The sequence below is a fragment of the Nelumbo nucifera genome, chromosome 1 (genome assembly GCF_055504915.1).
Source record: "Nelumbo nucifera cultivar China Antique chromosome 1, China Antique-T2T, whole genome shotgun sequence".
NCBI lineage: Eukaryota > Viridiplantae > Streptophyta > Magnoliopsida > Proteales > Nelumbonaceae > Nelumbo > Nelumbo nucifera.
Genome location: NC_142649.1, coordinates 157,029,082 through 157,042,085, shown reverse-complemented (window position 1 = coordinate 157,042,085; position 13,004 = coordinate 157,029,082). Strand labels below are relative to the sequence as shown.

The 13,004-nt window shown below is 35.7% G+C and overlaps 1 protein-coding gene across 1 annotated transcript; it reads right to left on the bottom strand.

The window, feature by feature from the left end:
* Positions 1–124: 124 nt before the first annotated feature.
* LOC104602789 (HAD superfamily, subfamily IIIB acid phosphatase) lies at positions 125–2,942 on the bottom strand. The gene is made up of 3 exons (XM_010266606.3): positions 2,493–2,942; positions 562–771; positions 125–472 (listed from the first exon to the last, which is right to left on the bottom strand). Exons 1-3 carry the CDS (start codon positions 2,879–2,881, stop codon positions 295–297), a joined length of 777 nt encoding a protein of 258 aa, XP_010264908.1. The 5' UTR covers positions 2,882–2,942; the 3' UTR covers positions 125–294.
* Between the last annotated feature and the right edge of the window lie 10,062 nt (positions 2,943–13,004).

Sequence of the window (13,004 nt, the reverse complement as noted above, 5' to 3'; positions counted from 1 at the left end):
AATACAAATTTTGCATCTGCTTCAATCTTGCATCTGTTTTGCAACACTTGTACCAGAAACAAAATTTATACCTATTTTTTGTTTTATTTGAGTTGCCTGCTAGCAATAGAAAGAGAAAGAAAGATAAAATAAAATCATTCATGAAATAAAATAACAGATCGAAAGAGATGACATAAGAGTTGGAACGACCACGTTGCAATGCGTTCCCTTATCTCATATTCTCAGCTATACTACGTTAATAAGTAGTAGAACTCTTCCTGACCGTAGGCTGGTTGAATGACAGAGTAGGGTGTCTCAGGCAACGTAGTACAAGGAGTTGGGAAGCTTGAATGTTCTCTTGGCGGTAGGGAGTCCCTTGAGGCTACTCCATTGATCTGCAACAATTCCCCAAATGCGATATCCCTTATCGATCAACTGTTTCCGTTTCTCAGCTTTGTATTTCTGTACTTCCTGGCATCCATCCTCAGGAACCCTACATCACTCACTCGTATTACTTCAATGATGCATAGCTAGCCACTCTAGTCTAGAGAGAAAGAGAGATGTAAACAAGAGACTACAAACCTTAGTATAAGCTCAGTCCATCCAGAGTATCCAACCTTGAGAAGATTGTCAACAGTGGCTTCTCTAAGATGTTCCCTTCTTGAAGAAATCAAAAAGATCTTAAGTCCTCTGCCTTTGATTTCATTATATAGGTTGAGTGTGTGTTCAAGGGCTGGGGCCTTGCACTGTTTTAACCATCCCTCTAACGAGCTCAGGTTCAACTTGTCTCCCCTGTTCTCTCAAACAAATAACCCAATTCAGTACTCAGTAATATAAACAAATGAAAAGGTAATAGAATTTTATTGTAGTACCTGAGGTGCATGAGTTGCAACATCTGGGCCCATTTAGGAGACACCTTAACCCTTTAAGGATTAAGGACCCAGGTGGATGATTTTATTCTAGGCTTCTCACAACCTAAATATCATGGTTTTCAAAACTGGATCGGACCAGACAGTCGGACTAAAAAAACTGAAAACCAGTCAGGTGATCAATTCTATTTTATCTCAGAACTGTTATTTCACAAAAAATTATTGATTTGGTCAGCAGCGGGCATTCAAACCGTCCAATGGTTTTAGTGATTTTTAATTTAAAAAAAAATAATAATTTTTTTATTTTGTCAGAACCAGACCACTGACCGGTTCATTATCTTAAAACCTTGCTAAATAGATTGGATTCTCTTTATGACAGATCTCATTGATAGGATTACTGAACTGGGCCTGCGAAGTTGGGTGGGTTAGAATACCAAGAAAGAATTTGGCTGCATTTGGATTGTGGTGAAAGTCTCAGGTCATTTATTTATACACCCCTATATAATTTGCAACTGCTTTACTTAATCGACCTTCTATTAATAAGTATTTGTGTTTCTATATAAAATGGCCATGTGACTTCTTAAAACGAGTGGAAAATGTGAAATTCTGTAAATTCCTGTAATGGTTATATACTTGTATTATCAACCTTTTAGTAAACAAGCCATCCACCGGGGTTTGGGTTAGACCTCTCTGAATCAAAATCAATTTAAACAGATTGAATGGATTGGGCCTGATTTATATATAATAGATTTATATTGGATCGGGTCAGGTTGAACCAATATTTGGTCCATTGATAGAAGATAAAAGTATAAGTGTCAATGGAGCAGATTTGGATTGTATCCAATTTAAATTAAAACCAATTTAAACAGAATAAAACGGTCTAGACATAGAATTGAATCATTTTAGAATAATCCAAAGCATTCATTGAATTGGATTGGAGTTAGTAGCTAGTCCATCAGTAATTGGACTCATATTCGATTAGATCGGGTATTGACTCGTATTGGATTGGATTAGATCGGGTTAAATCAATATCCAGTCCATTAATAGTCCTATTTTGGAGTAAAATACTCTGGACCGTATTCTTTCACATTTTCACTCGTTTTTAAGAGGTTACCCTACCAATACCATTCCAGACAAAAATGCACATGGTTTATAATAAAAGATCTATAGGGGTGTAGGGTGTTTTTCTAAAACACAAATTAGAGGGTAGATTTTAATAAATACATCAATATAAGCCCTGTCTAAATACAGGACCCAAATATCTGCTCTGGTTTTGCAAAAGGAAAAAAGGAAAAATAAAACGAGGAGATGAGCAGATTTTTAGCCACGTTTATGGAAAACGAAATCATTTCCAGAATGCATGCACGGAATCGTGGAATAGTGCCGATTTTCCACTTCCACCCCACAACCCAAATAGGCAAATACAGCCAAGCTTTCTGTTATTTTTCAGACTGCCATCAAGATCATCCTTTAATGGCTAAAGTGCGATAGATCTAAATGGGATCTGTGTAATCGGATTAGATCACTATAAGCCATTGACTTTCTCTGTCTCTATCTCTCCCTCACCGTCTACAGACAAACAGACACACAGGATCTGAACACTGAAGGGAATTAAAGAGGGAGACTTGACACAATGATACTTACCCAAAATGATGCTGCTTGTAGTAAGGAACAGTCGAAAGGAGTGTGTCATCTATGTCAAAGATCCACGCATCTTTCCCATCACCGGCCCAAGCAAAGCTACTGCTGAGATACAGAGTGCATTGCTCGAGTGCCCTCTCAGAATCCACCTGGTACTGAGACGAGGTCATGTATTTTCCAATGTAGTCGACGCATTCATCAGGAACGACGTCGAACTCCCGGATGTTGTTGAGTTCGACATTGATTCTCCAGCTCTCACAGTAGTTCTTCAGAGAAATCTTCAAGTTCAAGCCATTGCTCCATCCTCTCTGTTTCAAAATGTTCCAGTCTGCAACTGCTAAACCAACTAGTAGGCTGAATAAGACTAGCAAGAGTGCCGGATTTCTCCCCATCTTTCTTCGTTGCTGGGGTTGGAGAATGTGAGACAGTATCACAGTGAAAGATGATTTCGGTTTCAGTGGCTTTTGAAGAGGGTGGCCGAGAAAAATCAAACTGGGTCACATCTCACATGGGCGGTGGTCAGTGGCTGTGGGGTACCTCTGTCACATCCTGCCCTGAGTCACATGGTGACATGGTGGTTTTCCATCAGAAAGAAAGAAACTTTGGATGATGCCCGTGATAAGAGGTGGGACTGAGGAACCAACCCACAGCAGCACAAAGTTTTTCTGGGATTATAGGAGTTAATACGTTTAAAATTTTTGATCCCACATCAGAAAATGCTCCAGAGTTCATCTTAATTAGTTTGTAGGAACATGGCTGATTAGCACTCTTTTGGACGTTGGATTGGAACAATAAGGGAAGCGATGCCCAAAAGAAATACAGGGTGGGGTGGATATGAAATGGACGGCAAGAGGATGCCATGGTGCTGCTATGTTATGGTGAATCCATCTCATGGAACCATAATCAATCAATCATTTTTTTTTTCTATTGGCCTTGTGGGAATAGGCTTTGGTAAGTTGGTATCACGAAATCAGGATATCCAATTAATGAATTACAAGAAAGATGCAGTAGGCCCATGTTTGGAGACTTCCTAAAGCTCATGCTAAGTGGACCCTACTAATTGCACTATACATATATTATAGCATTATTGTTTGATCTTTGTGAATTGTTATAAAAAAGTCTTAGATCTTAATGAAACTAGCTAGGGATGTAGACCAAGAAGGAGAAATTAAATAGTCTTGTAGGCTTAAAGTGAATGAATTTTGCACTATAGTGGCTGTATATTTTGATCATTCGTACAGACAGGTTAGATTTCAATAATGCACAACACTTGGGTGCTGGCTGGCTTGTGATAAATATGTGAGTTTTTTGTCGGGTTGGCAATAAATATTGGTGTAGTGGGGTGCATGATATTTATATTTTTTAAATTTTAGGGTAGATTGTTAAAACCTTCCCTGAAGATTCTTACCATGACTGAAATTCCCCTGAAGTTTGATAATTACAATTACTTCCCCTTTTATTAGAATCTATTAATTAAGAGGCTGGTTTTTATAGAAAAATAATAACAATAAAAAAGGTGATGAGGGGTAATTTGGTATGACTTGTTAGCATGTGGACACGTGGTACAACCTGATGATTGGATGATAACTTTGTACTTTTGGCCACCTCAGCAGGTCGGGTCACCTCGGGCATCTCGGGTACCTCGGCAAGGAGTGAGGTCCGAGTAGTTCGCGGTGTCTCGACCTACCAAGTTGCCACATAGCCCACTCCTAGAAGTTAGTCAGTTGTTTCTAACCTTTCTGGGATTACATCGTACATTTGCGAGCCTTATCCTTATCCCGCCCAGATCAGACGAACTCGATAAGCCTTATAGGCTCACATGAAGTTTATCTCCAGGTGCGAAACTGACTCCAGATAATGTGGGTCGGGGGTCTCGAATGTGTTCCGTGAGGCCTATGGTAGTTCGCCTATGTAAGGGCATCACCGATAACCTTACAAGGTACGTGCAATTTAGCTCTCTAGCTCTCTCACTCACAAACTCTCAAGCTCGCAATTACTCTTCGCTAACTTAAGCATCGGAGTGCCCACACCGGGTAAAGCACCCTAGGTCCTCTGATAGTGTTTTCTTGCAGTTCAACCGACCATATAAGCAGACCGACATCCGAGCTACCATCCAGTAGAGAGCGACCAGATCATGCACCATCAAAAAGAGTGTAAAGGTATAATTTTACCTTTGAGCAATTTATATGAATGACAATTTTGAAAAATAAATCAATTTCAGAAAAAAAAAATTGAGGGTTTTGAGCATTTATGTAAAGAAAAAAAATTGAAAAATAAACATTTAGATGAAAAATATCTACGTGAGTATTTTGGAATTTTCCATGCATCTTTTTTAGAGGATTTAACTTCAACTATGTCACAAAGATTATGAAAGGTGATTGCAGTTATCAAACTTTGGGGGGAGATTTTAACAATAAATAGAAGCTTGAGGGAGCTTTTAACAATTTACCCTTAATCTTATTATGTTAATATGCTCGACAATATATGATTACAAGTTTACATCGCGTGGTGGTGGGTGGGGTCGCAATAATATGTTTGAATTGAATTGCTCAAGATTTGAATTAGATGACCATTGTTGTTTCCAAGTTGTTGCAGGGCTAGAGGTGTCAACTGGATTGGATTTAGTCCAATATGAATCCATTATAAATGGATTATGTTCAATCCAATCTAATGAATATTTTGGATCATTTTGCATCGGTTTAATTCAATGCCTGGACTGTTCAATATGTTCAAATTTATTTTAATTTATATTGGTTTCAATCCATATCTTGTCCATTAACACTAGACCTGTTCATGGGCCGGGTGGCTCGACGGGCCGGCCCGGCCCAGCCCGACCCCCGGACGGGCTTGAACAGGTATATAGGCCCGTGGGCTTAACCTCGGGCCAAAAATCCCAGCCCGCAATAAATTCGAGCTGGGCTCGGGATTTGTCAAAATAGCCTAGCCCGAGCCCAACCCGGCCTGACCTATAACTAAACCTAAAAACCCTAGTTGAATATCCCTCTTTTTTTCACCTCTTTCCCTTCTTTTTCCAACCGAATTCTTCTTCTCCACATCCTCTTTCCCTTCTTTATATTCTTTTTTAATATAAATAAATTTTGAATTTATATATTTTTTTAATGTAAATAAATTCTGATTTATATTGATTATTGAATAGGGAAAATTTCTAATTTTTTTATTAGGTCGGGCTTCGGGCTTCGGGCTTTTTATTAGGGCCGGGCTCGGGCCCAAGTTGTAGGCCCGTTGGTCGGGCCGGGCTTGGGCTCGGGCCTAACATATTTCTGTTAATGAAGAGTAAAAGTCCGGCCCGGCCCATGAACAGGTCTAATTGACACCTATATTCTTATCTTATATCAATGGACCAGATATTAGCACAATCCAACCCACTCAATATAAATTAATTCCAAACGGACTAGGTCTCCAATTCAATAAATACTTTGAACCATTAAGTTTGATTGTTACAATTCAATATATATTTTTGGTATGTGGAATCCGTCCAAATTCATTTTAGTTTGGAGGGGTCCAATCCAAAACCAGTCCATTGACACCTTTACTTAAAAGTTACAATCATATGGAGGTGGTGTGAAGCTCTGAATTCTAATTGAACTATCATGGTTGCAAAGTTTCAATAATGATTTTAAAAAACGACTTGGAAATGAAAATGTTCTGGCCACCGATTTACAGGTTGAAGGTTTGATTGTCCGATTCGAACAGACAGCCCATTCTAACAAAAAAGTTAAAAATAAAAAATGGCAAAAAACCGTTGAACAGATTGATGAGTCGACAGTTCGACTTTCCGAGTCAACGAATCATTGACTAATTAAACGATTTTTAGCCAGAGACTGGATTTGGGGTAAAACAGAACCAATTGTCTGAAAAATTCCTAGGTTGAACGATCCAATCATCCGGATCAACAGCAATTCAAAAACCATAATTTAAATAAAAAACTGGCTTTTTCCTGGGGGACACGATTCACGCAAAGGCCATTGGGCGGACATAATAAAAGTCTATGAAATTGGCCCAAAGATTGGGTGGGGCCGAGACAGATTCAGGTCCATCCAAAGCGAAAGAAAGTATGGGCACAAGTTTATTCAAACTTCAAAGGGGTGTTTGGTAATGTCAACCGAACCATGAATAGCTCAAATCAGTCTATGCCACATTTTCATTAGGCTCAGTTTAGAAGGAATATAAATATAAATATGTACAGTACAAATAAATGCAAAATAATATAAAATATATAATTTTGCACTCTATATATTTACATTTGTACTCCTTACAAACTCAGCCTTAATGTTTATTTGATACCGTACTGTGGATTGATTCATAATGTACTATGATTCGAATTACATTGCTTTTACAAAATTTTGTCTACAGTTAAATCTCGTTGATCAATTTACACCATGACATGTTAAATTATTTTTATAAAGTTTTATACATAATAGATGATCAAGATTTTTTTATTAAAAACTTTGCTGAAAATGTATCAACATCCGTCCACACCATGGTGCAAAGTGCTTACAAAAAGCGTGGCGTAGTTTCAACCACATAATAATGGGCTCAATGGATTCAAATGCACCACTCTTTACCTAGTCCATACTCCATAGTACCGAATACCCCTAAGCCAACATTCCTCATACTTGACTCGGAAATGGGCAGTTCCATATATACATATAAACTCAAACATCTTGGATTTATTAAAACCTACATTATCGTTTGTGATTTACTAAAATAACCCTTATAATTTACAATCAATTAATTCAATTTGCAATCATTTGAACAAATTTAATCCAAAAAATAAAAAATAAAAATAGTATTTTTGCCTCTAGTAAAGAATGGGCAATCACTATTTGGTTAATTTTGTTTTCTCTACAAAAAATTGTTAGGGGTACTTTTGGAATAAACAATCATGGACCCATGCCCTTGAACATTTTCCACTCGGTTTAGGTGATTATATTATTATTTTCAGATGGCAAAACAAACACTTCTTAGTAAATGGTCAAGTAAATAGGTTACAAACTATTGGGGGTATTTTAGTAAAATGAAAACTATAGGGTGGGTTTAAGTAAATCCTTGAAACGATAGAGGGTGTTCTACTAAATGATCCTATATTATATTTGAATTGAATTTGGATTCAATCTAACAATGAGTATAAAAAGTTAACCTAATAAGACCAAAATATTATATATTATTAATAAAATGAATTAAAATGACCAATACTATGTTTCTTAGAAAAAAATGGATTGAAAATTTATCATATGAAACTTGCATCTATGACAATTTAGTAAAATCACAACATTCAAACCATCTTACCAGCATAATCTAATAATCCAATCAAAATAAATTAGATTGGATAGGGGTATATCAATATTTGAACTAACTACAAAGAGATTTAATTCATATATTGTCCATTAAAATTAATACTTTATTTAATGGGTAAAATACAAAGACCTCCCTTGAAGTTTCTAACAATCATAAAAACCTTCCCAATAATTTTATTTTAACAAATATCTCCCCTGAACTTTTTGAGAAATTCAACAAAAACCTCCCTTCCGTCATTGTCCTAGACGGAAAACGTTAGATTGATGCACTAGTTTTTTCCAAGTACCCATTCTACCCTTTTATAAGTTATTTTACATATAAAATTACTAAAATAACCCTATTTTAACTCAACAAAAACCTCTTTTACTGATCATTTCAGCAATTTTACATACAAAGTTACTGAAACACTGAGTTAAAATGAGATTATTTCAGTAATTTTGTATGTAAAATAATTTATAAAAGGGTATAATGGATATTTGGAAAAAAACTGGTGCATCAATCTAACGTTTTCAGTCTAAAATAGTAATGGAATGGAGGTTTTTTTTGAGTTTCTCTAAAGTTTAGGGGAGGTATTTGTTAAAATGAAACTATAGGGGAGGTTTTTATGATTGTCAGAAACTTCAAGGGAGGTTTTGTATTTTACCCTTATTTAATTAAGTAAGCTATTTATTAGGTGAATTTTTTAAAACAATTTAGCTAAGATAAATTAAATAACAAATTCATCAACTAATTTAATATGAGTTGACTAATCTATGTTAAAACGAAGTTTTAATATGCTACATTGATTAATTAAATTGTATGTTAAGTTACATGAATTTAATTAGATAACATAATTAATTTTAAACTTAATTAACGTAAATTATATTCAACTCTTAAAATTTACTACTTTTTAACTTAATCTAATCAATTTCTAGTTATTCTTTTGTTACTAGACTTTATGTTTAGAGAGTAGAATAATTTATTAGTGAATTAACTTAGAAAGTAGAATAATTTAACAGTGAATTAAGTCAATTAAGTAAAATAAATTTGTTTAATTAAATTAAATCATGCATATGAAATATGATCAAACTGGTCTAGTAAGTATTTTTTTATCCGTACACCATACTAATCATTCTATAGATGCGAATTGGAGTTGTCTTAAACAAAACTAGTGGGGACCTGTGCGATGCACAAGCTTTGTTAAAAGAATTTGAGGCAAAAGGAGTTAGGACCTTAGGGGTGCTTTGGTGGCCCGAACCTAGCTCACCTTTTTGCAAAGGTTGGGCTTGATTTTTTGAATTTCAAGTTGGCCTTGGGGCAAAAAATTCATGCCTAACCTAAACCTAAGTTGGGCATGGGTAAAGGCCTCAAGTAGTCAAAGTCCAACCTGACCTAATCTAAGCCCTTCTAACACATTATGATATACATATCTACATATTATCAATCTATTCCACCTAAAAATTGTGCAACCTGAGATGTTGGGCTAGATTGGGTTGGGCATGGGTTTAAGTTCATGCTTAACCTTCACTTGGGTTAAGTTTGAGCTTGAGGTTTTAAACCTAGGGTTGAACATGGATTGACCCTCAACCTGACCCCAATCCACCCGAATTGCACCCTCAGAACAAGTGTTATGACAAATTTAAAACTAGTAACTTCGTTAACTTTTTATCAACAAATTTGTAGTATCATTTTAATTTTTTGGGTAAATTACAAAGACCCCCCTGTACTTGTTTTGCCACAAAGACCCCCCTTGTACTATGATCGTGAGACAAAGACCTTCTTCCGCCCGAAAAGGCTGTTGTAATGTTTTTTAATCCCCATACTACCCTTGTAATAACTATTTGGACAATTGGGAGAAAAACATTGTTCATTTTCCCTGACCTCACAATATTACAGTTCACCTATGTTCCTTCTTCTTCCTATTTCTTTTTTTTCTTCATTTTCATCTTCCCCTTCTTGTCTGTGACATTAGAGATCATCGACTACTGAGATTACACAGTTCGTGACTATGCCTATAGTCAAATCTTTAGAGCTCCGGCTTAGCCCCATAAATCCAACTTTTATAACATCACGCTCGCTGATCATTGACACTCCCTTGGAACTCGATTCAATTTCCTATTATCTGACGAAAATGATTGGTGTATATGTGTATTTGCTTGATAGTTTTTGTCTTCTAGGTGGGTGAGTTTCATTCACCAGAAACATTGATTTTCTGTTGTAGCTTGAACAACAGTTCACCTCATTAACTATTTAAACGATTTGGATTTTTGTTAGCTAGGAATTAGATTTCCGTGGAACATCTTCTCTCATATCTACTGTGAATCACTAGGTTTGGGAACCTTGTTTTTTATCTCTAACATGCTTTAGAAGGAGGTTTTGCTCAAAATTTTGGATTCCTTCTTTGTGATGCTTTTATTGATCATTGTCTATGAGATATAATGTTTAGAACAACAATTAAGTTGGTCAATAATCAACTGTTATTTCTATTTTCTTTAGTTTGTTTTATTGTTCGGTTTCGGTACATGAACTTCTTTAGAGGTGAACTCGAAATGTGTGAGCAAAGATGAAAATAACGTAAGTGGTTCAAGTAGCAGGGCCTCAGCTACCTCTGTGCCTCTAACTCCTTGTGGTGCAGGGGAGATCATTTTGTCCTCAAGAGTTTTAGTTTCAATGAACTCAAAATGGCCACAAGAAACTTCCGGCCTGATAGTGTTTTGGGAGAAGGGGGATTTGGATAAGTTTTTAAGGATTGGATTGATGAAAATGCACTTACTACTGCCAAACCCAGAACAGGGATGATTATCGCCGCAAAGAGGCTTAACCAAGAAGGCCATCAGGGTCATAGGGAATGGTTGGTGAGTATTCCCCTTCTTTAGGGGTGGCAACGAGCCGCGCTTTTCCCAAGCTACTCGAGCTTGGCTCGGCTCGGTTTCAGCTAAGCTTGAGCTCGAGCTCGAGCCCAATCCAGTGGCTCGATTGATAAACGAGCCGAGCTCGAGCCTACTAGAGCTCGGCTCGTGAGGCTCGCAAGTCGCCTCGAATATATATAATAAAATTATAGAAAATAATATATATAATAAAAGTATTATAATTCTTAATTTTTAAATATAAAATACATTTTTATAAATTTTTATTTTTATAAAATATAAAACAAGTCGAGCTCAAGGTTCTAGCTCGAACCGAGCTCGAGCTCGAGCCTGGTACTATTCGGCTCGAATCCACCCCTACCCTTCTTAGGCCTTGCATTTTTCAATATATGGTTCATCCTCCTACTTTAGAGGATTGTATCTTCGTGTTCAAGTGGCAGTACTCAGAAATTCTTAGATCAGTAAGGATTTCCCATCACTCATCGAGGCAATTGACATTGGAGAGCCCACTTCTAATACCTCTACTTTAGGGGTTGGGATGGATTTCCCATCCCATCTTCCAGTCCTCTCTTGGTAACGTTAAGCAAAGCTTCTGTGGTCATTTTCTCAGTGGATGATTTCTAATGTCACGGACAATAAGAAGGGGAAGAAGAAAATGAAGAAAAAAAGAAAGAGGAAGAAGAAGAAGAAGGAAAAGAGGTGAACAATAATATTGTGAGGTCAGGGAAGATGAACAGTGTTTTTCTTCCAATTGTCCGAATGGTTATCACAAGGGTAGTATGGGGATTAAAAAAATATTGCAATGGCCTTTTTTCGAATAGAAGGTTAGGAAGGGGGTCTTTGTCTCACGATCATAGTACAAGGGGGGTCTTTGTCGCAAAACAAAGTACAGGGGGTCTTTGTCACATACCTCATAGTACAGGGGGGTTTTGTAATTTACCCTATTTTTTTTAATGAAATTTAAGTGGATATCAAATTATAAGATTTAACTTAGAAGCTGAAATTTTCTTACTTTTTGTCGTTTTATTAATAAACATGTATTAATTTGTATTAACTTTATTTTTATGAAAATTTTATTACATCCATGTAGCTTTGAAAAATTACCAAACTTTATTTTTAAATTAATATTAAATAATTTATTTCCTTTTAAATAGATAATTTACAAAAGTAGACTAATTTATCTTTATTTTTTCAATAAAAGTTGGTCAATAATTTCCTTTTCCTATTTTTTCCAAAACTATACTAATTTATCCTTAATTTATATATTGAGGAAATACCTTCCTTTTCCAGTATAAATTAATAAATTATTCTCTTTCCCAATACTAATTCGTTCTTAATTTATATTTTGAAGAAATTTTCCAAAAGTACACTGAATTATCTATAGTTTTCCAATATTATACTAATTTATCTTAATGCATTACCATATTTTGATTTCAATTTCCAAAATTATAATACATTACACTGTTTGTTTAGAATCGCTGCTGCCAGGTAGGACGTTTCCTGGAGCAACAACAACTTTTTCTGTTTGGTACCAATGCTCCAGGAAACGTTTTCTGCACTGTTACCTATTATCCAGTGCTTCTACTATGTATATATTATCTTACATCCAACAATAGAAAAAAAAATACCTATTTCATCATATGGTCTCAATTGGTGAACAGATTAGAAAAAAAAAAATCAAAAATCTGAAAATTACATGAAAAAAAAACTGAAAATTTCATACATTAATATAAATATATATATATATTTATGCAAGAGTTTGGATATGGAGAAGATTATGATTTATACAAGAGTTCGGGTATGAAGGTTTTGGGGCATCTGAATCTGTTTTAACAGTTCCATGGATGTGAGTATGAATCAGGTTTTAACAGTTCCACATCTGAATCTGAATCAATTGGCTTGAAACAATTCCAAACTGAAGTCTCCTCTGTACAAAACTGAGGAGGCTTCAGTTTCCTCTATTAAAAAATGAAAAATGAAGAAGAGCAAAAATAAAAAATTATGAAGTCTCCTATGTTAAAAAATTTTGAATCCATATATACAAAAATCATAAAAACAGAAAAACGGTGATGAAAGAATAAACTTCGTCTCCTCTATTTTGAATCCATATATACAAAAATCAGAAAAACAGAAAACGGTAAAAAGAGCAACATCACACTATAAACTCAAAATGCTTGAAGAATACAGACCTGGTATCTCCGGCAAAGAACAGACGGTGACGAAAAAAAGGAGCTTGAATAACACAGATTTCCGGTGAATGAAAAAATGTTCGGTGACCAAAAAGACAGTAGAACTGATTTCTGACGTTTTATTTGATTCTCTGGTGATTGGCTGTGCGGATAAACCTCTG